Source organism: Saccostrea echinata, unplaced genomic scaffold, assembly GCF_033153115.1.
Source record: "Saccostrea echinata isolate AGI-Se365-2 ecotype Australia unplaced genomic scaffold, CSIRO_AGI_Sech_v1 ptg000009l, whole genome shotgun sequence".
NCBI classification, from domain to species: domain Eukaryota; kingdom Metazoa; phylum Mollusca; class Bivalvia; order Ostreida; family Ostreidae; genus Saccostrea; species Saccostrea echinata.
In genome coordinates, this window is record NW_026889758.1 from 29,182,204 (window position 1) to 29,208,075 (window position 25,872).

At 34.4% G+C, this 25,872-nt stretch overlaps 2 protein-coding genes across 2 annotated transcripts; both read right to left on the reverse strand.

Annotated features, from left to right (window-relative positions):
• Positions 1 to 5,203: 5,203 nt before the first annotated feature.
• Positions 5,204 to 8,848, reverse strand: LOC133183561 (lysoplasmalogenase TMEM86A-like). The gene is made up of 2 exons (XM_061318503.1): positions 8,707 to 8,848; positions 5,204 to 6,169 (listed from the first exon to the last, which is right to left on the reverse strand). The coding sequence occupies exon 2, from the start codon at positions 6,164 to 6,166 to the stop codon at positions 5,459 to 5,461; it is 708 nt and encodes a 235-aa protein (XP_061174487.1). The 5' UTR covers positions 6,167 to 6,169; positions 8,707 to 8,848; the 3' UTR covers positions 5,204 to 5,458.
• Positions 8,849 to 12,750: 3,902 nt separating this feature from the next.
• On the reverse strand, positions 12,751 to 25,171 carry LOC133183562 (sorbitol dehydrogenase-like). Its single transcript, XM_061318504.1, has 8 exons — positions 25,110 to 25,171; positions 21,733 to 21,766; positions 18,167 to 18,331; positions 17,874 to 18,033; positions 17,456 to 17,640; positions 16,823 to 16,998; positions 15,465 to 15,586; positions 12,751 to 13,356 (listed from the first exon to the last, which is right to left on the reverse strand). Exons 1-8 carry the CDS (start codon positions 25,155 to 25,157, stop codon positions 13,209 to 13,211), a joined length of 1,038 nt encoding a protein of 345 aa, XP_061174488.1. The 5' UTR covers positions 25,158 to 25,171; the 3' UTR covers positions 12,751 to 13,208.
• Between the last annotated feature and the right edge of the window lie 701 nt (positions 25,172 to 25,872).

Below are 25,872 nucleotides of genomic sequence, written 5' to 3' on the forward strand. Positions count from 1 at the left end.
TTTTTTCTAGATGTCTTGTAAACTGTCTGCTTACAGTGAACAATTAATTCTCCACCAGAAGTTTGATTGAATTTGTTTCCTGGGTTTAAATCACAGAAGAGGGGGGGGGGGCATAATAGAGCAAACACCAAAGTGTTCTACATCTTAAATCCCCGAAAATCAAGCAGAAAAAAAGTTTGCATGATTTTGATCATCAAGAAGTTCTCTACCAAAATGTTGTATATTTTACGTCTTTTGATCCAGTGCTCAGACTCGGAGTGGAATTACATAGGACCGAGGTCAAACGTTCGTCTGACAAAAACAAAAAAAATCACATAGTTTTCATCAAGAACCCTGCTTTCTCCCCTCTCAAATCTGAATGTGATAAAATTTGATTATTACCATTGAACTCCTTTTTTCAAACATCTTTTATGTTATACAATTTATTAGATGTCTAATCGCATCAAATAAATAGAGCCTGATAAGTTTTTTTGGTTAGAATTTGAGAGAAAATGGTTAATTTTTCTATGCAAAACCTTGTTGCCATTGTAACCAAGATACCAGTAAGCAAGTCTTTAGTTGTTTATTCCTCTTTAAGGTATTTTGATGTGTGCATGTCTTACTCTGTTTACTTTTTCAAATGATAACACGAGGTTTAAAAATTAGAATTTTATATATGAATGTTTCTTAATTTCAAAATTTTGTTCAAATGTTACCATATAGTCACCGACCTATATCACGTGGATCTTCACACTTTCTTTTTACTATCCTAAGCAATAAGTTTTGTCATTGTAACATATGTGGTCATTTACATTCTTTGTTCCTGCACAAAGCCACAATAAGCGATCAAAATATATAAATATTTCAAAATTTCAAAATTTTTCACCCTTTAGGTCCTTTGCCATGGGACAAAAATTGATAGCAACCAAATAATCATCAGTTAAGTTTGGAGGATGAAGGTCACTTATGTATGAAGTTTCAAGAAAATCCATGATCATGTGTTCCAATAAATTTAATTGCTTACAGAGAATGACTCTTAAAAACATCAACACCAAGCATTAAAGTTGTCAATGTGTAGATACCTTTCGACCAAAACTGTGATTGGTTGATATCCAAGGAACGGTGTGTCATGTTCTAAATTTTGAATTTACCTGGTGGGAGTAAATGCAAAATTTAGAACATGACAATTTTGTATTTACTCCCACCCGGTAAATTCAAAATTTAGAACATGACAGTGTGTTATTTTATAACCATTCTTTACAAAAAAGTTGCTTCTGTTTGAGGATTTGAGTAGAGCAAACTCTAAGGTGAAAAGATCAAAATTGTTGGTATCCAAAGGAAGGTCTTGTCACAAGGAATACACGTGTGAAATATGAAAGTCATCGCTCCAACCAATTAAGACTTATGGGCAATGTTAAAGTTTTGCGGATAGACAGACGAACGGACAGGGCAAAAACGATATACCCCTGAATCATCGATTACGGGGGCACAAATAAAAGAACAATTTATTCAATTGATATGCCAATAATCCTACATTCTAGAAACAGGAAAGCCCCAATTCCCGGGACCTATTGCATGCATACAGAACGAACAACGGCATCTCCAATGCTACACAAAATCAATCCTGGAATTGATAATCTTTAGAAACGACTCCTGGGAAGTAGATCCTGTAAAATGTCATCGTCTCCGGAATTAAATCTTATGCAAGCAATTTTAAGACACACATTGGCAGGACTCTGAAAAATGTTACAGAGAACGTTCCCTCCGGGTGGCACCGAAATAGTGCAGTTCACATAGTATACTGTTGATTCCTTATTTTACGCGAGTACTTATTGTCAATAACAATAACAAAAATTCAATGACAATAATTCGCGAATCGGTGATTTATCTAGAGATTTTACATACATTAAAGCACCATAAGAATAAAAGCGAGTAATTTGGTGAGTGGTGCTTCTCGCGAAATTACGCGATAATTTATTCCTCGCGTATATTTAGGAATCTAAAGTAAAGATTGGATTTACGTAATACATACATTCTTTTAAAGGTGCTTGGACACAGATTTGAAGTTAATATTTTCTCAAGTTTTCTCTACAATTTCATGACTTATATGTTGCTACAGCATTCCATACTAAAATATGATAAAAATCTTATTTCCTTTCGAAGTTATTAAAACTTCGAATTTCTGGACGCGTTGCATTAACACATCCTTGCGCTTTCACATATTTTAATTTTATTCTTAATACTTAAGAAAAGTGGCAATTGTGTTGTGTATTAATGAAAAATATTAAAACTATAACCCAGAAAATTCAGAGTAGAAATGTTCGAAAGCAAAACCCACTCACAGTATTGTAAGTCCGTGCTCAGTGGTGTGTGCAGAGTTTTACAATTGAACACACCCGGTGAATCGTAAACATTAACAATAACAGAGCTCGTGCTCTGTTTACAAACAGTTTACGTTTCACGGGTGTGTTCAATTTGTTAAACTCTGCACATACATCACAAAGCCGGACTGACAATACTGGTGAGTTGGTTTTGCTTTCGAACATTTCTACTCTGAATTTTCTAGATTATAGATGTAATATTTTTCATTAATACATAACAAAATCGCTTCTTTTCTTAAATATTAAGGATAAAGTAAAAATTTATGTAAGTGCAAAGATGTGTTAATCAAACGCGTCCCGGAATTCGTAGTTCCAATATTTTCCAGATAAAATAAGTTTTTAATTATATTTTCATGTGAAATGCTATTGCAATATATAAGTCAAGATATCATACAGAAAATTTGAGAAAATATTAAGTTCAAATCGGTGTCTAAGCACCTTTAAATCGAGTGATATCTTTTCGTTTAACCCCTTTTCTGTGAAATTACATAAAGAATGTTTTACATGGCAGAGCTGGTATCAGAGAGATCGAGATTCATTTTATAATCGTAAGTATATTGTAGATATAGAGAGGAAACGCTAGCAACATTTCCTGATAGGGGGTAAATACTGTGTGTCATTACCTCAGATTTTCAGTATCTACAGGGCTCAGTTTTTTTGTTTGCTTGTCAGATTTTTTGGGGAGCCCCCCCCCATACTTGTTAAACCGTCGCTACGGGCCTGAAAAAAGACATGCATTTTCTTAGAAGTATTGTATTTAATGTTTAAACAAGCATTCTGAGAGTATTGCATTCCTTACCGGCAAGTGTGATCTGGTTCCCGTCAAAAATTGAAAATGCCATAATTCCGACAAAAATTAATGAAGCGGAACGAAATGCAAACTTGATCTATAAATAATCAAGGTTAAGTCACATACGAAAAATCAGCTCAATATCTACAAGCGTTTAAAAGAAAATTGCGGAAACCCTTAAAAATTGAAAAGGCCGTAATTCCGTCAAAAATCAATGAAGCGGGACGAAATGCAAACTTGATCTGTAACTCATCAAGATACACTCACATACCAAAAATCAGCTCAATATCTGCAAGCGTTTGGGGGAAAAGTGCGGAAAACCAAGTGGGACAGACTGACAGACAGAGAGGGACAGACTGTCGGACAGACGCAGAGGAAACATATAGTCCGGTTTTACCGGTAGGGGACTAATAATATGCATATGAGAGAACTGAAACTATTCAAGTATTAGTACAAAAGAAAACAGTATAAGTATATTTAGAATCTTATTAATTTGAAAGTATCATCATCAAATTATCAGACCTATTTATACCAGGCAAAATTATCTGCAACACGTGGCTCCAAAATATTTACACAAAAAACTATAACACAATACCTTATGACTTTTGTTAGCTTTAGTTTTATTATCAAATCATTTCAAAGGCAAAAACAATGGTTCATGAAAAGTTCAATTATAATTCAAAACACAATATTAAAATATCAATAAGTGCATTATACAAAATTAATGTATCAATTGAAATTATAATTTGGACGCTCATTGCAACTCAATTGGTGGATCTTTTAGCAGAAAGCAAAATGCATGCAAAGAATTTCTACCCATCCTATATCCTGTCACCACAAGAGATTCATTGCTTTTTTTACGAAAGCCCATTGAGCTCATTTCCGTAGGATAAAAAAATTTTTTTTTTTTCGCGTTATAACGCGAAACTTTCGCGAATAAACACGAAAGTTACGCGTTATAGCGCGAAAGTTTCGCATTTATTCGCGAAAGTTAAGCATTATAAAGCGAACAATATTTTTTAACCTAAGAAAATGAGCTCAATGGGCTTTCGTACTTTTGAATGTAACAGGATACGAGTCGAAATACCTGAAACTTGCAGTGCATATCCAGCTGCACACATAGTATATGACCTTGGCAATGTAACATCGTATCGGTCTACATAATAACCCTTTTTTCTCAGAATGAAAAATGAAATCTCCATGAGGTATTCGACTACATTCAAGAAGTTTATATATTTTTTTTTTAGAATTGATATCTGACAATCCCAAGATATATATTTATTTTCATTACCAAAACAAACCGTGTCTTCGATTCTAAGAAATTTCTCTTTTGTAATTGAAGTTCAATTCTAGGAAAACTTCCTTTCGTTTAAGAGGTTTTCATTTTTCCTGTTCAACTATAAATTCAATAGTTTAACTCAATATGTTGTCGCCCATGACCGCAAAACGTGTCAAATTGTACTAGTACAGTACCCAGCTGTATGAAGTTAGAAAACAAGTACAACTGCCTATTTTCATCGTTCTTGTGTTCTTAGTATTTATCATGACTTTGACTGAAGACCATATATCAACATGATCAAGGTATCTGAAATACACAAGCTCTTTCTCTGTAACCAATACATGGAAATGTTTTCAATAAACAACGAATGTAACGTCATCTTGATTCAAGTATTTTAACATGATTTCATGGTCACAATAGGGCGAGGGAGAGATTTATGTTTTTTTATCGTTTGTGTGTTTTCGTTTCATTTTTTTCACTAGTAAGGATAAATAAAAAACTACATCTATTGCATTATTCAAAAAGATTATCATTTTTAACAGGAATGCGCCGCATATCTCATCAATCTAAAGGAAGTATACACAGCATATACATACATCTGCATCTCTGTGTGTGTGTGTGTGTGTAATCGGTTAGTTAAAAAAAGATAAAATACAAAATTTAATATATATATATGTGTAAATTTGAACGCAATCTCCTTAAAATTAACAAAAAATTCTTTGAACAAATTCTTCGATGAACCTTTACAAAAAAAAAAAAAACGCTAACGCACTGTTTAAGAAAGAAAATATTTTATTAAATAGGCAATGCAAATGAGCAAAAGTGAAATCTTACACAAACCGCACTGTATTTATCATTAAAGTTAACAATTTGCACATGTACTTTTTTAAGCAAATGAAGAAGACCTTCGTATATCGAAAGTTTTAGACGTACAATGAACACAACATCTCTTCAATCATGGTGTAAATCGAATACTATATAGTTCAAGAGCAAAATTAACAATTCAAAGGTTAAAAAAAATTATTAAAATTACTCTCTAAGAGAGCCTAAAGCAATGCCAAACTGGCCGCCATAGTAAGTCATCATAACTAAAAACTCTGAAAAGGGAATGTAAAATTTCCATTTATTGACACCTATTAAGAAATCAGATAGAGTGAACAATAGGATTCCTACAAATCCCAGCAACGCAGGGTAAGTGTTTTCCCGCTCAAATCGTGACGCGGCCCTCCAAGCAACCGTAAAAATCAGAACCGTGTAGATAAGAACTAAAAACTTCATAAAGATGCCCTCTATACCAGATTCCAGAAACAGGAAAGTCCCTACTCCTCCAAGGTAAAATATAGATTGTAACCTGCTTCCCTTACTTCCGGGACCCAGCGCGTATAAATACCAAGCCTGCGCAATGGTGAAAAATAACATTCCTGGAATGAACATGGTTTCCCTAGCAATAAGACAAGCATCTCCAATGCTAGAGAAAATTAAGCCTAGAATTGTAAATCTGTGGAAGTCGCTTTTGGGAATAGGATTCTGCAAAACGTTTTCATCCCCAACATTTAATCTAACAAATGCAATCAAGGCAAATATAGGTAGCACTTTGAAGAATGCTGCAGAAAATGTCTCCTCGGGGTAGTGCAAAAATGGCTGGTACAGCACGAAGTACACTGCACAGAGTACATAAAACGGAATTAAGTACACATTCTTTAGTCGGCGAATTATTTCTTCTTGCGTAACATCCATATTCTAAAAAAAAGAAATAAAAAGTAAGTTAGTTGCTTAGTTCAGAGCATACAAGTACTAGTAATTGAGATCTATTCTACTACTCGACTATCTGATACAATTAAAGCTTTTTTTTCTTTTTTTCTTTTTTTTTAACTATAGACTTAAGTTAAGAGAGTAAACATGCACAACATAAAATTTTGAAATTTCTGAAATATAAAAATTAAGGTCTTTCTGTAGGACTCTCATGAAAATGAACCTACTCCTTTTCAATGGATTACATGTGTCTTTATGCGCACGCCCATACGAAGCATCATTAAGTGTATTCTTTTGCGACATTAATCTGTAGAGTTTTGTTATGTACAAACCTCAGGATTTACGGTATATCTACACTGAAAAGTTAAAAGTATAATTTTTTACTTGCAGCATCCCATACCTTCTACATTTAAGCGGATGATGCCACTTATGCATACCTGCTTGATCCAGGCCCGTAAAACGCGGGGGCACTTTTTCTCTGAGTAAAGTATTTTGTAATTTTTTTGTTATAGTCAATTTTCAATCAGATGCTCGTTGTCCCCCCCCCCCCCCCCGTAAGATTGGGCACTGGCAAATTTCAGGATTTGCGCAGTTAAGGACCTTTTTTCCCTTGTCACATTATTTTAAAAAGTTCCCCACCCCTCTTGTTGGACAATTTATTTTTGTATATATTGGGGGTTGGGAAGCCCCCCCCCCCTCTTGAAACCGTCATTTTCCCATGACGGGGTTCTTGGCTCACAACCAGTTCTCGGACACCTTGAATGATTGAAACCATGTTTACTTTAAAAGACTATTCTTTTCAAATTTTCCCCTAAATTAACTGTATACATGTGTACTAGTAAATATGTTGCATTACTTTGTTAAAAATCATTCTGATTTTACACACAAGTACTCTGAGATTGACATTAAAAGGATGCTGGAGTTCCTCATTGACAATATCTATGTAGTCTTTGGAGACCAGCTCTTCAAACAATCTGTTGGAATTGCGATGGGCACTAATAGTGCAACTTTATTAGCCCAACTTTATATGTTCCTGTGAAGAATTTATTCAAAAACTTCTACAAAAGAAGGAAATTCTTGCTGTGACCTTCAACTCGACATCTAGAAGTATCGATGACGTTTTACAATTGGTACTTACTTTCATTCACATCCCAGTGAACTCGAAATAAACGATACCACAGAGTCTGTCATATTTGTTTCATAGTTGGATGTTTTACTGACTATAGACGATACGGGCCAGATAACAACGTACTAAACTGTACGAAAAAGGAGATTACTTCAACTTTTCCATCGTCAACGTTCCTTATGCATACAGTAATAATATTCGACGATTCCACATTCACCTGTTTATTCCTCACAATTTATTACGCATTGAGCATGCTTTGAGTACGATCAATTTTTTAACCGAGACAGGCTACTGACAAAGAAGTTGATGGGAAGCGGGGAATGCAAAAAATATATATATAAGTTGAAGATACAAAGTTTCTAGCATGCTGATTGCCATGTCTTGATATATTGCAGTAGATGATTCTTATATATTCCATACTGACTGCAGTTATATACTATATACACGTATTTGTTGCATCCAGGGATGCATCATAGCCGTAATGCTTCCAATGCTGTACGTGATATTTATTTTATAGATATAGTGATCAAGTTTACTCAGTAACTTAATGGACACATTAAATCAAGTAATGATAAGTTATATATATCATTAAAATTTAAAACTAACTTTGAAACATATGTACATGTATGACGTTTCATAAGATTTTCTCAATGAGCCGAACTTTAATAAGGTATACGTGTATTCCCGATTCTATTGTACTTAAGTTTGTACTTATTTAGAAATCATCAGTCAATTTTTTTTTTTTTTGCATCAGGGAAATTAAAAATATTCTGCTGTTGACGCCAACTCCAAGCATGGCTTGAAACATTCTCTACGGGCATTGTCTTATGCTGCAGACAGAGGAGGACATACAGATCGATACACACTTAATCAAATTAAGCGATCTGAACACAGAGATCCCTGAACATATGTAAATATATCCTTTTGAAAATGTACTGATCAGACAATATCTATGAATACCGATCTACTATGTAAGACACATACATGTACAAAATAGAAATTTATTGACATTGACCATTACTTAATATAGGTACTGTGATTTGAAGTGAACAAACATTGAAGAGAGCATCCATTTATTTATACATTTGTCACTAATATGTAAAAATTTACACACAACCCCCTTCCCGCATAAACTTTGCCTCTCTTTTACTATGCACTCGCCCCTTCCACCAACTGAAAATCCTTAATCCACCCCTATTTGTGAAAGTATGATTCCTCTCAGACAGGCAACGGGCGAAAAAAAACATCTTCAGGCAACACAGAAATGAATCACAATCTTAGTGGATGGCCAAAACCATTTTTTATCGATCTCTTATATTAGTACCAGAAATCGATACACTGAATTTTCATCCATGACTTGCATTACTAGTGAACAAAATTGTATTCTATGCAAACCTACCTGTTGCTGGTCAATCAGAACTCCAGATAAAAGTGGGGGCGATTTGTTGACAAAGGGATGGACTTTGAACTGTTGTACAGTTTAAACAGCTTATATACCCCCAGCACAACCGCTACTACATGTAAACGATTGTACGATCGATATGTGTGCTCTGCATATCCGTGGTGCACACGTCTCTGTGATTAACATAAGAGTTTTAAATCTGATTTATACCCAATGTAATACGGAACCTCTAAGATGGTAGTATATACATTGAAGTTATGATGAGGTACATTTAAACTGTACTCATAAAATATCTTTTGTAGTGAAGGGTTTCTTTCGCAGTATATACATATTGTTTTATGATATCAGAAAGTAATATTAAAAGATATCTCGTATCACAGTCATAGGAAAGTTTTAAAATACGCAGGGTTTGATTTTGAAATTTGGACAATAGTGCAAAGGCTTTGCTTGAAAATTCAAGATTTTTTTTAATTATAATTATTTTTCCCCAAATTTACAAAATATATCTCTTTATGCCTTTATCCTTTGTTTGCTGACATGATCTTTTTTCAGTGCATTAATCCAAAACAACGTAAAAGTGTCCTCCAAAATTTTTTGTTGAATTGTTCAGTTTAAAGAAAATGGGCGAACAAGGCGAGCGAAGTGTCTTAAGTGCGAAAACCATGATGAAAAATTAAATTCAGTTATAACAAAAGAAGGAGGGCATTTTAGATTGGCATTCGGCAGGAATCTGGGCGCACTTGAAAAGTGAAAATTTCATTGATATGTCACTTGAAATTTTAGCATCCTGTGAAAAAGGAAAGGGGTATATTTTCCTGATGTTGTGTTTTGATTTGCTAAAAAAATGACTTGAAAATTTGCAGATGAGTCATTTTGTACAAAATGTTACTTTTAAACACGTTTTTCTAAAAATTTGCTACCCATGGGTCATTTCTCCGTGATTTTGAAACATTATTTGTGTCCATTTGAATTCAAAGAAACAAACAAACATTTGTAAACAATGGAGAGAAGACCCAGAGAACATTAAAAAATGAACTTTTTGAGAGAAAAAAAATCCAATATGTAAATGCAGTGCTTCATTGTCGTTTTAAAATTCATATCTTGTGTCTAGCGATGGTAGCTCTGACAGTAGTATGTGTTATCCGTCCAGTGCAATGGAATCGAAAAATGTTTGGTTCGATCCTTACATGGAACGTTAATATTTTTTTAATGCAAACAATCAATTCTTTTATCAGTGTAATTTTATTCACTGTTTTATTTTAAAATGGATAAATTCTGGTTCTGTAGCACCGAGAGCGAAACCAATTGTTCCAAACTACTGATATTTTAATACACAAATGTAATTGCATAAAACTATACCCTTACAATCTTATAGGTGTCAGGCCCGTAGAACTCGGGGCCCGGGGGATGGGGGGGGGGGGCGGCCCCCCACTTTTTTTGAGTATAATATTTTGCTATAGTTAATTTCCCTTTAGATGCTGCCCCCCTTTTTTTGTTCCTGTAAAGTCGAGCACTAGAAAATTCCAGGATTTGGACAGGTTATTAGATTTTTTGTTTTGTTTTTTGGCTTGTCAGATTTTTGGGGAAGCCCCCCCCCCCCCAACTTTTGACACCGTTGCTACGGGCCTGAGTGTTTATTATTAACGTGAAGCATCAGTGTGTTATACAGTGTAGTAATTATTTAGATAAGCGTAACAATTTGACAAGATATTTCAAACTAAATGTAACATTCTCCTCTGTGCGTAACTTTGGATAGTCTGTCTAGCTGTGGTCAGCCGACCAAATCATGGATATTTTAAACTAAGATGTTTCGTACAGATGATTCCTGCAGATAACAAGCAAAATACGCCCATCTTCTTTTCTTTGATATTTCATCTGATATTTAAAGTATACTTTGTGTAAAAAAAATCTCTACAATTTGCAAAAATCTCACAAAGATTGAAATTATTTGCCTATGAAATAGCATACACACACTAAAGAGGGCAAAAAGGGATCATTTTCTCATACTATAACACAATTCTTCCATATGAGTGGGTCTTCGCTCCATTTTTTTTTTGGAAAGTTTATCCTCAAAGTTTGCTTAAAAATATACATTTTTGGTCAACAAAAACATGGAGCAGAGACACACTATCTCACTATACCTTAAAATTACACTTTCACGACACAGCATTAGCATCTAAGTCAATTTAGTCAAGGGTCATATCACAAACATGATTTAAATGCCAATATTCACAAGGAACTGTGTAACGTAGTGGTTATGCATTAGTTTCAAAGGAAAACGATACTCAGGATTTTTATTGCTAGGGTTCGAACCCCACATTATCTTTTAGTGACAAAATGATTTTTGCCGTGAAAATTTTCCTCGGAAAATTTTTATCATCATAATTTCATAAATTTCAATAATGAGAACTTTAAATATTAAATTCAGAAATTTAATATGATTTTTACACATCTGAATCTATAGGCACTCTGCACGCCTTGTTCACCCATCTCTTTTGTTTAAAATTACAATTTCTCCCCTGAAAGGATTCCATATATTGAAAAGACGTTCTAAGTTTAGCACCTGGAATTAAAACAAGTACTCGTCTCTTTGACCACACAATAAAATCTGTTCTTATATAAAATTCTAAAAAAAAAAATGGGGTGGATATGCAATTTCAAGGAATAAACTAAAATCATCTCCATTTGATCTAAATAATCTCTTCAAATCAATTTACTGTAAGAAGCTTCACTTATAATTTTCCGAACGTGTTCCCGATATTTGCAACAAATGTAAGAAATTTTGCTAAACTGTCAGAATTAGGAAAATTTCCTCTTAAATTTGATGTATTAAAATAAATTATCAATTATTGGTACAGACTTCAAAATCTACTTAAGGATAGATCTTTATATGCAGCAAATGTTTACATCTCAGATATACACTATGATGGTATTCACTTGTAGAAAAGAGTTTCAAAATGTGTGAATACTGGGCACAATCCAAAGAATTTGGTCAATGTAAATTACTCTGTATCAAATACACAGAAAACTGCATTGATGATCGAAACAAACTGAAGGAAGGAAAACTATATATATATGCACATACTTAAACTTAGGCAGTTCTTTGGTTTTATATCAGCTCTTAAATTGATCATGGCCGTAGGAACGGGGGAGGGGGGATGCACGGAAAATGGGTTAGGGGGTCGTGCCAACAATAATTTTGCCGATATATATCATACAATAGAAAATATAGCTACTTTATGCTTGTGTCCCCTCAATATTAATGTCTGATGACTTTTTGTTTTGCTTGTCAAGGAATTTTTCTTTGCTAGCCCCCCCCCCCCCCCCCAAAAAAAAAACTGAAATGCCTATTGATGAAATACCTGTTGATGATTGAAGTTGGTAGATATTCTAGCATTCCTAGGTCTGAACGAATCTAAAGAATGCAATTCTGGTGCATTATGAGATCCATTTCTTACTAAATGTGAAAATGTTGTTAATGACAGAAAACCTTTTATTCTTTAATTTTGTAGTAAAAAGTTTTATACATTTATTGCCTGTGCTCGAGTGCAACATGTGTTTTGTCGGACCCAAGAACCAAACTGTTTGCCTGGAGCCATTATGCCGATGGCAAACAGTTTGGTTAGAGGGGTCGACAAAATGCATTTTGCCCGAGAGAACAGTCAATAAATGTTTTGTTATACCTTTTATTTATATTTTTTGACATACATGTATCTTGTGATGTAAATTTCCTTTACCCGCACTGCGGTAAAACTTCGTCGATTCTGTCACTGTCGAACACCAACTTATGCAAATAAGATTTAGCTGGTCCCGTCCACAATGTGACGTAAGCGGTACAATATCTCATCGACATGTCCAATATTTCTTACACTGCGGTCAAACATCGATTTATTTATGACCGCTCAGTAAAACAATGGAAATGTTCGACTTTTTTTTTTTTAGTATAGATTTATATAGGAACCAATTTTTAAATGTATAATAACAAACCTAATTTTTCTACTCTTGATGTCAGATGAACAAAAAATTATACTTTTATTATGTTCTGAAGAAACATGTATTTTAAATGCAATTGTAATTTTATGGACAGAGGGTACATGTCAAGGTTAATGTACTAAATGCATTTCTACCACCTAAATATGGCTATATCACAGACAAAATCAATTAAAGGCAATCAAAATGTTTACACAAAATCAGTCAAAACATTGCTGAAGCACAAAAGCAATCATGAATACAAACTGCTGCTGTAAAACTAAGGAACAAAATTGCATTGTACGTGTACAAACAGTTGCGTAACAGATCATGAGTTGTCGAAGCTAATACTTTTTCTCATCTTTATATATCTGTCAGTTTCAACAATTGAAAAATCTTTTGATAAGTCAGCAATTTTAAGAGTCAGGATTCATTAATTCAGTAAAAATATTCCTAATTTTCATTCAATATTCCATGTCTGTTCCCTACACCAGAGTGTGTCTGCATTAACTGGACAATTTGATTGGTTGCTATCCACAGTGAATCATGACCTTTATGCCCTCACCCCTAGCAACAGTCTCAAATGCCTTGACACTGTCTTGTAGTTTGAATCGATGGGTGATGAGGGGTTTCACATTCACTTTTCCTGAAGCAATCATGGCTAGAGCCGTTGGATAACTGCAATTAAATAATAACAAAAAATGATTGATATAGAATTCATGGTTATTGTTTTGAAGTATAAGCATTACTATAGTATATGGGCGAGGATATGAAAACGTGATAGAGCCTAGAGGGCTGGGCTTGCTTTGCGTTTTGGACCTGAGCCCAAATACTGTTATATTTCAAAGCAATTGTCATGTATTTCATATATCCTGCAACATAGTTTTACATTTGACTTCCAAAACGAGCCATTTTCAACAAATTTAGGCACATCTTTGCAGTTAAAACTATGAAGGTCATAATGCTTTTAAAGGCGGCTATACTTGTATGTTTATTTCTGCATTGACCTAATATAGCTTTGGTTTTTTGGGTAACCTTTATTTGATCAATGCAAGGATAAAATGACTTTATGAAGTTAAAAGACTTTTCCCACCATTCATTTACACACAATGAAATCTTTGTCCAATTATTGGCATTGAGGGCACTTTCCCTGACCCTTAAGCTTAACTGCTGCTTAATAAAAAAAAAAACAGTCGGGTATTTTTTCATACTGTATCATTTTAAGCTGGGCTCATTTGCTGTAGAGTTTAACTGGATTTTGACCCCAGCACCATAAAAAATAAAGCTATGAACAAAATAGAAAGAAAGAAATTGAAATGCTCTAACGATAAAAATGCATAAATTCATTAAAAATCTTCTTCTATTCCCCTGTATGTTAAACAGTTGAACAAGGTGCATGGTAATGATGAACAAGGGTGCCTCTTTCAACATTGTGAAATTTGTTGCACCAAAGTCAGGGGTTCTGGTGGTAGTGGTAGTGGTGGTGGGGCTCTGATGTTTGGGGGGGGGGGGGGCTCTATTGATTATATAGTGAAAATGAAAATGCAGTATTCCAGTATTAGTTCAAAAATCTTCTTCTGTGATCCACAGTATCAAGCAAACAAACTAAGTGCACAGTTATGATAAGCAAGGGTGCCTCTTCCAAATTTGTGAAATTTCTGGCCCTGGGTCAGTGGTTCTGATGTGAGGGTGGGGCACTATTGATTATATAGTGAAAATGCATATTTTTTTGAATGAGGAAGCACCCTCATTGTAGTGTAGTGTTTTGTAGTGTATATTCAAGTTTGTTCAAATCATGACCCCCAGAGGTAGGGTGGGGCTGCAATGAGTGATCAAAATTTTACAAAGGAATACATATGAAAAATCTTTGAAAATCTTCTCAAGAAAAGCAAAGCCATGATTGGTCATATTCATATGGAAGCATTCTCAGATAGTGTAGATTCAAATTTATTCAAATCATGACCCCTGGGGTAGGGTGGGGCCACAATGGGGGATCAAGTTTTGCATAGGAATATATATGAAAGATCGTTAAAAATCCTTTTCTTGAGAACAGCAAAGCAATGATTAGTCATATTAATTCAGAAGCATCCTCAGATAGTTTAGATTCAAAAATGTTTAAATCATTCATTAACCCCAAGGGGGAGGGGGCAGGGTGGGGGCAATAAAAGTAAAACTTATAGGAATATAATCTTTAAAAATCCTTTAATGTCATTAATAGTCAAAGAAATATTGAAGCATCCTCAGTCAGTGTAAATTTAAGTTTGTTCAAATTATGCCCCCTCCTTTAATAGGTTGGGACCACTAACATATATATTTAAACTTTTCAATACAGAACTGATTTCTGCTTTTTCTTAGCCAAAGTGCTCAGGTGAGTGATGTGGTCAATGGGCCTCTTGTTTATATGCCATTTGAAACCTTTTTAAGGCTTTTGATTTTTTTTTTTTTGGGTGGGTATCCTGTCTTTTTTTTCAAATTATTTTGTTTAATTAGCTCAGATTACAGGTCTATGAGTACTTTGATTATAATGTATTATAAGTTTTGAAGCTCTGGAAAAAAATAAACAGTCAAAATTCATAATGATGAGGTAGAGCAATACCCCTGTAATTTCTTGGCATTAAAATAGTTTTGTTTTTAGTCATAAGTGAATTGATATGAGTATTTTGAATACTCATAACAAACCATCTACAAATATCTGCTGCTGTTCCATCCATCCATTCCAAAAACAAAACAACACAAAAACACTTACGCACAATGGATAACCCTCTTCATAAGAGTAGACATCTTACCAGTTGACATATCTGAAGATGCCTCTGATATCAACTTCACGGACAGAAGCATCGACGATTGGTAAAGTTATATCTGCTGGTCCCAATCCCACCAACACAACACAACCACCTGACTCTGTTGCCTGGCAACAAGAATTTTACAGCAAATTAAGGTTTTAATACGATAGTGTCTGGAACATAAGTATTTTGGCATGTAAAAATAACAAGAGGCCCAGGGGCCACATCGCTCACCTGAGCACTATGGCTAGGAAAAAGCAGAAATCAGTTCAGTCTTGAAAGGTTGAAAAGTTTAAATATAAAAGTGGGGGGGGGGGGACAAATTTGAATCTACATTACCTGAGGATGCTTCCATTTAAATATGACCAATCATGGTTCTGCTGTTCTTGAGTAGGAGATTTTTAAAGATTTTTCCTATATATTCCTATGTAAAACTTTGATCACCCATTGTGGCCCCACCCTACCCCAGGGGTCATGTTTGAACAAACTTGAATCTACACTATCTAAGAATGCTTCCATATAAATATGACCATTCATGGCTTTGCTGTTCTTAAAAAATAGTTTTTTTAAGATTTTCACTATGTATTCCTATGTAAAACTTTGATCACCAATTGTGGCCCCACTCGACCCCCGGGTGTCATGATTTGAACAAACTTGAATCTACACTACCTGAGGATGCTACCATGTAAATATGACCAATCATGGCTCAGCTGTTCTTGAAAAGAAGATTTTTAAAGATTTTTCCTATATATTCCTATGTAAAACTTTGATCACCCATTGTGGCCCCACCCGACCCCCGGGGATCATGATTTGAACAAACTTGAATCTACACTACCTGAGGACGTTTCCATCTAAATATGACCAATCATGGCTTTGCTGTTCTTGAGAAGAAGATTTTTAAAGATTTTTCCTATATATTCCTATGTAAAACTTTGATCACTCACTGTGGCCCCAACTGACCCCCGGGGGTCATGATTTGAAAAAACTTGAATCTACACTACCTGAGGATGCTTCCACATAAGTTTCATATTTTCAAGCAGAGTGGTTCTTGAGAAGAAGATTTTTTAATGATGCCATTAATTTTTCATGAATTCATAATTATCTCCCCTTGGAAGAAGGTGTGGCCCTTCATTTGAACAAACTTGAATCCCTTTACCCAAGGATACTTTGTGGCAAGTTTGGTTGAAATTATCCCAGTGGTTCTTGAGAAGAAGTCGAAAATGTGAAAAGTTTAGAGACAGACGGACTACAGACAAAATGTGATCAGAAAAGCTCACTTGAGCCTTCGGCTCAGGTGAGCTAAAAACATGTCTTTATAAGTTTGTTTAATCAATATTTTTCTTAAAATAATCCTGACGTACATAGATTGCTGTCTGTATACTAGGTGGGGCCCCGCTGCATTCTATGGTGACCTCTGGTTTCTGCCCCATCACTTCCTCTATCTGTTTTGCCACTTCTCGCCCATCTCGGCTTTTTACAAGAACTGTGTAATCAGCACCAATTTTCTTTGCAATTTCTAGTCTTTTTTCATCAATATCTAATCATAGAAATCTGACAAATAAGCAACAGCCTCTTCCTGTTTGAAGTAAAGAACTGCAATCAATGATACACTAGTTATCTTCCTAATTTTTTCTTCTAATTACTAGATGTCATTTTTTTTATACATGTAATTCATCTGATCATTGGGCATGCTTTCAAATAAGATAGATAGCTATATGTTAGCTCTTAGCTTTCTTTGCATTCTAGATGGCCAGTCCCTGTAGTGATGTCAACCGAGTGATTCAGAAAATAACTCAGGTGTGAATTGGGGTTTTCCCCCAAATATCTCCATTAATTGTGTGGTTATTTCTTTAGTTTTATTTTATCTTTAACATATTAAGGAATTGCAGCCATTTTACTTAACCTTTAAGAACTGTAACATTTTAACTAACACAAGAACAACTTGATATTTTAACCCTTTACACAGTAATAAGAGAGGAATATAAGAACCTGACCTGTGATGCAAACTTCTGATGCTCCAGTGGCCTTTGCTGTCATTAGGTTGACCAGTCCAATTGGTCCTGCCCCACACACCAGCACCCTGCTCCCTAAACTGACCCCTCCCCTTTTGCAGGCATGGACACCCACAGACAGAGGCTCAAGAAAGGCTCCCTCCTCTGTACTAACATTGTTTGGTAACCTGGAACAAAGTCTTTCTGTAAAGTTCAGATACCTCTGATATGAAAATCTGACAGTATGTATTCACGTTGACTTGTAGGTCAATTTATATTCCATGTCAGTAAGGCAGCAACACTTATTCAAGCTTTATTTCTCCTTAAAAGTCTTGATCACTCTCTGACCAATACTCAAAATATTGTAATACACAAGAGAAAAATCTAATTCTTGAAATCTTTTGTAATGATTTATTCTTACTTGAAGCAAAAATCTGCGGCATGAGTGTAAAATTTTGCCAAGTTTCCATGGATGGGGGGCGTGGCACAAAACCTCATGTCGGGGCAGAGATTGTAACGACCCGTCTTACAATGTTTACAGGTCCTACAGGGAACACCCGGCTCTATCGCTACTCTGTCACCTACAAGGTCACAACATAATGCAATATGGGCAAGATCCTTTAAAATATTTATATATTTTTCATGTGTCCTGTCCTCTATTTTTTTGGAATTCTGCAGCATTGTAATCAATATCTTGACTTGATTAGCACTTGCCTACTTTAAGGTTGGATACACCCTCTCCCACTTTGCTGACCACCCCACTTGCCTCGTGGCCGAGTACCATGGGAGCTTTAACAACAAAGTCACCAATTCTTCCATGCTGCCAGTAATGAACATCTGACCCACATATCCCAACATCCTGCATTTGGAGTTGAACCTCTGAAAGATAAAAAAGGTACAGCAAGATGGTAAAATACTATAGAGTTTGTCATGTACTGATTAAAAATATTTTATCCCTTTTCATAGACAGATATAGATGAATTGAAGAACATCAATTGCATGAACATTTTGGTTTTCTGGACTGACCAACAACATGTTATTTTATGTATCCTGTATGTATCCTATAATTTATCTGACAATGATGATACATGTATCCATTATCCCGGGAGTAGAAAACTATTAATAATACTCATCATTTCATCACAGATACAAAATTTCAATTTTGCAACTATACACAGTATGCAGGCTATGAGCCTATTGGAATTTTCATGAACACTTTCAGAATCATATAAATACCTGACATTATCAATTGCATAAACTGTAACATAAAATTTTCTGTTGTAATTCTGACTTGCCAATATATTCACATTAATTTCAAAAGTATTTGTTGAAAAAATTAAGAAAAGGAGCCCTTTAATTTTGTAAAGTAAACTATTAACACCCATTCTCTGTAAGCACCAAAAAATTTACTATAGGGCTTGGAAACAACATGTCTCGGATTTTGATGAAATTTGCACCACAGATGTGTCTTGGTACAAAACTAGCAAATATGGTGTCGGAAGTTCCACACGTGCACTTGGTTGCCATGGAGACGGATCCATCGAATTTGGCCATTTTTGGCCCTTTTTGACCAAATGAAAACATGAAAATTAAGGAAATGTAAACGGATATTTATCGGTATCTACTACACTCAAACTAAAATCATTGGATCACATGATAACTTGAACTTTTAAGGTATACAAGGCATATAATCATTTATTCTAGAAATATTCCCAAGCTAATAAAAAGGTCATGCAGATTGACATGGTTTCTGAAAATTTGAAAAATGGGGAATTTAGCATTTTTTGAGATCTTTTCTATTTATAGCACAAACACCCATAAATAGAAACATATAACAATTTTCCACCAGTTGTAAGCTTCATTGAAAAAAAATATTTACAAAATATACTACAATATGTCATGAACAAAAACATTTGGGCAATTAATAATTGACACAATATTGAAGATCGACTCTCTTTTCTTTTTATAGTAACCGTTGTCTAAAAATAGATATAGTGAGTTATTTAGAAAATAGAGATTCTTGCACTATTTTAGACATTATGGATTGAAAATTTGAATACTATCTATTATAAGTGAGCATCTCCTGCTGATCGAAAAAAAAACCCAGGAAATATCCGTAGACAATTCAATGTGTATTCAATTCAGTGGCCTAACAATTAATATGAAAAACGTCAGTCAGCATTTGACTTAATGATAGGTTGTATTTGCTGACAAGGTCATTGTATCGACCATAAAACTTGCGAAATGATGACTTCAAACGAGACTGTTGATATCCTTGTTTCACCAACTTGTTTGTCAATAGCTTGCCTCATTTTAGAAATTGTTCACACGTAGAGCATGTTCTTGCATATCGAAGCAAATTTGAGACATAAACCCCATATGCAGGTGATAAGGGTATATTGCTACATAAGTAAGGGAAGTTGACGATTGAAAAATTGAAGTCATCACGTTTATCATAAAGCTTTGTTGTTATGTCACCATTAAAGTCTTTTAGTAAATTATCCATAATGTGACTGCCAAGTACATGTGCCAGTTACCATTAAGTGACAAGCACAAAAAACAATGAGGACTTCCAGCTCTATTTATAACTGAAATACACAAAATCAGTGAGGATTTCTATTTATAGCAACAAAATTATACAAGAGACCAGAAGGTTTCAGCAGTCATCTGAGAATAACCCTGTAACGGATCAATGAAATGACAATTAAACAAGAGAATCGAGGGCCTACGATCACTCTTCTGAATCTTATATATTTAGATTAAACCTTGAAATCCCAAACGTAGCTCTGTGACCTACTTTTTGGATAAGCTCTGTGAATGCATTGATTGTAAGCCTCATATAATTTAAAATATTCAGATATTACCTTAAAAATCCTATTTTTTGTCCACACATTTCAAGGACCCAAGATGCTCTATCTACCAAAGTTTGATGACTCTAAGCCTCTTAGTATCAGAAATATTTAGATATAACTGTGAAATTCCAAAATTAAGTTGGCCAAAAAGGGGGCCAAAAATAACCAAATTCAATGGATCCGTCTCCATGGCAACCAAGTGCACGTGTGGAACTTCCAACACCATATTTGCTAGTTTTGTACCAAGACACATCTGTGGTGCAATTTCATCAAAATCCGAAACATGTCGTTTCCAAGATTTTTTGGTGCTTACAGAGAATGCTTGTTAATTAGGGATGTCAAAATATTTATTTTCTTTAGTCTAATATTCGATTGCATTATTCGAACGATAGTCGAATATATTCGAAACTTTTTCGGAAACTAAAATTTTATTTCAAACTTCACTGGTACATCACATATTTAATCCCAAATCCCCCTTTTTTAAATTGATTAAAAAGTTACATCAAATGTTACACAGAGGTTCACATGGACTTAAAATGTGGATAGTGTGTTTATATTTACTTAATATAGACCGCTAATTTCTCAAAAATGTAGGATTTCACCGTCAATCATGTTCATAAATTGGTCTGTAAAGTCGGTTTTTTAGGAAGCATAAAAAATGACTGTGTGATATATTTTTTTAAAGCTTATTAAAATGAGGGGGGGGGGGGGGGGCACATACGGTGCCCTTGATAATGTTAAATATTTGAATATACTTTTTGTACCAATTATCAAAATGTCTTTAAAATATGTAAAAGAATATTAATTTTATAATAATTATTGTAGTGTCCAAACATGTCACGGTTATAATGGGTACATGGTATGAGATCAAGTCCAATTAATAGTTTTACAAAGAAAGCGCAGTATGGCTAGATAATTTTATTATAAAAACAACACATTAATTGACAATAATTCACGCGGAAGTGAAGCATTTCTAATCACTGTACTTTCTACATGTAAAGCCAGCAGTTTTTAATGAGGAAAATTATCTCATCGACTGTGTCTGAGGGAAGACGGTTTCTCAATTTTAGGATGAGAATTCCAACTCTTTATCACTCTTTTATTGAATTTATTTATTCGAATGTCGTTTCGTTATTCGATTGTCAGTCCATTCGACTGATGGTCGAATAGTCGACTATTCGTTGACATCCCTAGTGTTAATATTTAACACTAAATTTAAATCAAGAGAATTTGAAAACATTTTATGTGCTCCGGGTGACATGTTTAAGCCTTTGTTAATGATACACATCACCTTTTAAGCCATGTTTTGTAAAATAAAAAAAATAATCCCACTCTTCCTACCAATAAAGAAATACATCAGAAGCAAAATAATGATCTGCTTTTAATCAAATTGTAAAAATTTCTTTAAAGAAAAATACTGATACATACCTCCTGGCTTAGGTTCTGGAATGGGACAATCCTCCTAAAATATAAAACATTTTTATATAACTTTGAGAGTCTAAGACTCTTAGTATTTAATTTTTTTTAATACAAATTAAATTATGCCAGTACTATTTGTAGCCTTTATTAGCTGTTTAGTCCAGCACTTCAAAAGGCTTGCACAAGAACAGTCTCTTATTTACACCAAGAAGCATATGATTTCATATTGAATTACTGCATGATAGTGAGAAATCTGAGGTAAAAAAACTGTCAAGAACATGATGATTTTTTTAGAGAGAGAGAGAGAGAATAAATATTATTATTGCATGTTTATTATTCTAATTTAACTCTTGAATTTCTTATCTTCCCAAAATGAACCATATTAAGCTTCTGTAAAACAGTTGTAAATATTTAATAATGCTTTTCAACCTGCTGATTGATAATTTCACTCTATATTTCAAGTTTTGATTTTCAGATTGTTAATTTACAAAATATTTACCATAAACATTCATTGAAAATGAATTCAAATAAAATAAAATTGTTTACAAAATCAACGTCCCAGAAGATTTGTTATAATTACATTTAAAGCTATATATGCCGTATCTGAGCTAAAAAATAAAAATATGAGATTGAGTGTAGATAAACATGATATATGTTATTTACGTTCAAATTAAATTTTCACAGATTTTGAACTTTAATAACCATATGTTTCCATAGTTAAATTGATTTTAAACTGTGTCTGTTTGTTTTAAATGTATAATATCTTTGAAATGCGATTGATTTAAATTGTGTAATTTACAGGAAAGTCCTATCTTTATATAAAGTAATAAAACAAATAGAAAGATCTTATTAATTTTAGTTAGTCTGAACTTATAAAAAATACACCATATATGACTTTAAAAGTATTCAGTAATTGTTGTCTTTTTGAAGAATATTCAGTATGTCATTTATAGTTTGATAACTCAAATAATTGTCAAATATTTCATCTCAATAATTTTTTTTTGGAAGGGGGGGGGGTGTGGGTTGTAGAATTTTCGTTTGAGGAACTGTTTGCTTATAAGTAGTACCAAAAACAAACAAGAGGCCCATGGGCCACATCGCTCACCGGAGCACATTGGCTAGACTAAGGCACAAATCAGTTCAGTAATGAACGGGGGGGGGGGGGGGGGGGGGGGGGGGGGGCTTGAATTTTAAACTTCCTGATGATGCTTCCATGTCAATAGAACAAATGAATTTGTTGCACTTGAGAAGATTTTAAAAGAATTTTCCCATTTATTTCTTTGTAAAAATTTGATCCCCCATTGTAGCTCCTCCCTATTTCAGGGGTCATCATTTGAACAAATTTGAATCTACATAACCTGAGGATGCTTCCATATCAATAAGACTAACATAGCTTTTCTGTTCTTGAGAAGAATTTTTTTTTCTATATGTTCTTATGTAAAACTTTCGACCCCCATTGGGCCCCATCCTACCCCTGGGGGTCATCATTTGAACAAAATTGAATCTACACTATCTGAGGATGCTTCCATATAAATTTGACTCTTCATGGCTTTGCTGTTCTTGAGAAGAAGATTTTTCCTTTATATTTCTATGTAAAACTTTGATCCTCCATTGTGGCCCCGCCCTACCCCCGGGGGTCATGATTTGAACAAACTTGAATCTACACATCCTGAGGATGCTTCCATATAAATATGACTCTTCATGGCTTTACTGTTCTTGAGAAGAAGATTTTTAAAGATTTTTCCTTTATATTTCTATGTAAGACTTTGATCCTCCATTGTGGCCCCGCCCTACCCCCAGGGGTCATGGAATCTACACATCCTGAGGATGCTTGCATATAAATTTGACTCTTCATGGCTTTGCTGTTCTTGAGAAGAAGATTTTTCCTTTATATTTCTATGTAAAACTTTGATCCTCCATTGTGGCCCCGCCCTACCCCCGGGGGTCATGATTTGAACAAACTTGAATCTACACATCCTGAGGATGCTTCCATATAAATATGACTCTTCATGGCTTTACTGTTCTTGAGAAGAAGATTTTTAAAGATTTTTCCTTTATATTTCTATGTAAGACTTTGATCCTCCATTGTGGCCCCGCCCTACCCCCAGGGGTCATGGAATCTACACATCCTGAGGATGCTTGCATATAAATATGACTTTTCATGGCTTTACTGTTCTTGAAAAAAAGATTTTTAAAGATTTTTCCTATATATTTCTATGTAAAACTTTGATCCTCCATTTTGGCCCCACCCTACCCCAGTGGGTCATGATTTGAAGAAATTTGAATCTACACATCCTCAGGATGCTTCCATATAAATATGACTCTTCATGGCTTTACCGTTCTTGAGAAGAAGATTTTTAAAGATTTTTCCTTTATATTTCTATGTAAAACTTTGATCCTCCATTGTGGCCCCGCCCTACCCCCGGGGGTCATGATTTGAACAAAATTGAATCTACACATCCTGAGGATGCTTCCATATAAATATGACTCTTCATGGCTTTACTGTTCTTGAAAAGAAGATTTTTAATGATTTTTCCTTTATATTTCTATGTAAAACTTTGATCCTCCATTTTGGCCCCGCCCTACCCCCGGGGGTCATGATTTGAACAAACTTAATTCTACACTACCTGAGGATGCTTCCATATAAATATGACTCTTCATGGCTTTACCGTTCTTGAGAAGAAGATTTTTAAAGATTTTTCCTTTATATTTCTATATAAAACTTTGATCCTCCATTTTGGCCCCGCCCTACCCCCGGGGGTCATGATTTGAAAAAACTTGAATCTACACATCCTGAGGATGCTTCCATGTGAGTTTCATCTTTCCTGGCCCTGTGGTTCTTGAGAAGAAGATTTTTTAAAGATGCTATTCATTTTTCACTAATTCTTAATTATCTCCCCTTGAAAGAGGGCGTGGCCCTTCATTTGAACAAACTTGAATCCCCTTCACCCAAGGATGCTTTGTGGCAAGTTTGGTTGAAATTGGCCCAGTGGTTCTGGAGAAGAAGTCGAAAATGTGAAAAGTTTACAGACAGACGGACAGACGGACTACAGACAAAATGTGATCAGAAAAGCTCACTTGAGCTTTCAGCTCAGGTGAGCTAAAAACTTTCTCGTTTTAAATGAACTAAGATAAATTTGAGAAACCTGGCAAGATTTCATACTCCATTATTCTTATCCAGTCATAACTAATACAAGTACGCACAGACCGCCATACTTAAAAGCAAATAAAAAGTAATCGGTATTGACCTACATATTTTTTTAACAAGCTAACTTGCGTTTGTTGCTAAAAATAGTTGAGAACACCTGCATGACATGCGACAATAAAAAGATCAAAATTATCTTTAGTTTATTATCCGACAGAATAGCAACTGTAAACAATCTTACAATAGTGATTTCCCCCTGCTTTTTCAAGATAACTGTCGGATTGGCCATTTCCACTACATGCAACACTTTATAAGGAAGTATGGTAGGACAAGCACGTTATAATTACATGAACTTTTTAAGAACTAGGAGCACATGTCAAGGGAAAATGGACCTTCAGGACCAAATTTCCGAAAATTGGTGTTTTGGCGGTTTCTGAAAGAGCAAGTCCTGATAAATATTTTGATACCAGCATTTTTATAAGATACCAACTTAAAATCTAATTAAAACTCAAAATGAAATCAATTCAATACTAACGAGCTAATAAGACTGGAAAACGTTGAATAACGTCACGTAACGTCATTGTAACGTCATTTCCAAAAAACACTTTTATGTTCGTTAGAAAAGTTTATCAGATGTATTCAAAATTGTATATATCAATATTAATTTCTCAAAATTTTAGCATAAATATCATGAGATGAATCTATACATTGTAAAAGAGTGATAAGTTTGTCCAAGAAAATAAAAAGCAATATCATAAACACGTATATTGAAATACAAAGTTTACTTATTTGAAACCGGGGTGGAAATGATATATTCAATCAGATAATTGTTCACTAATTCCAACTGCAAACTTGTGAAAACACCCTCACACCCATCTGAATGCTAGGAGATGAAAAACCAGAATAAATTAAGAACAATAAAAATTCCCTCCTAACAATCATGTGACCAGTCAAGAATGACCACTTTATGTAAAGAATTATCATAGTAATACAGCTACAGGTAA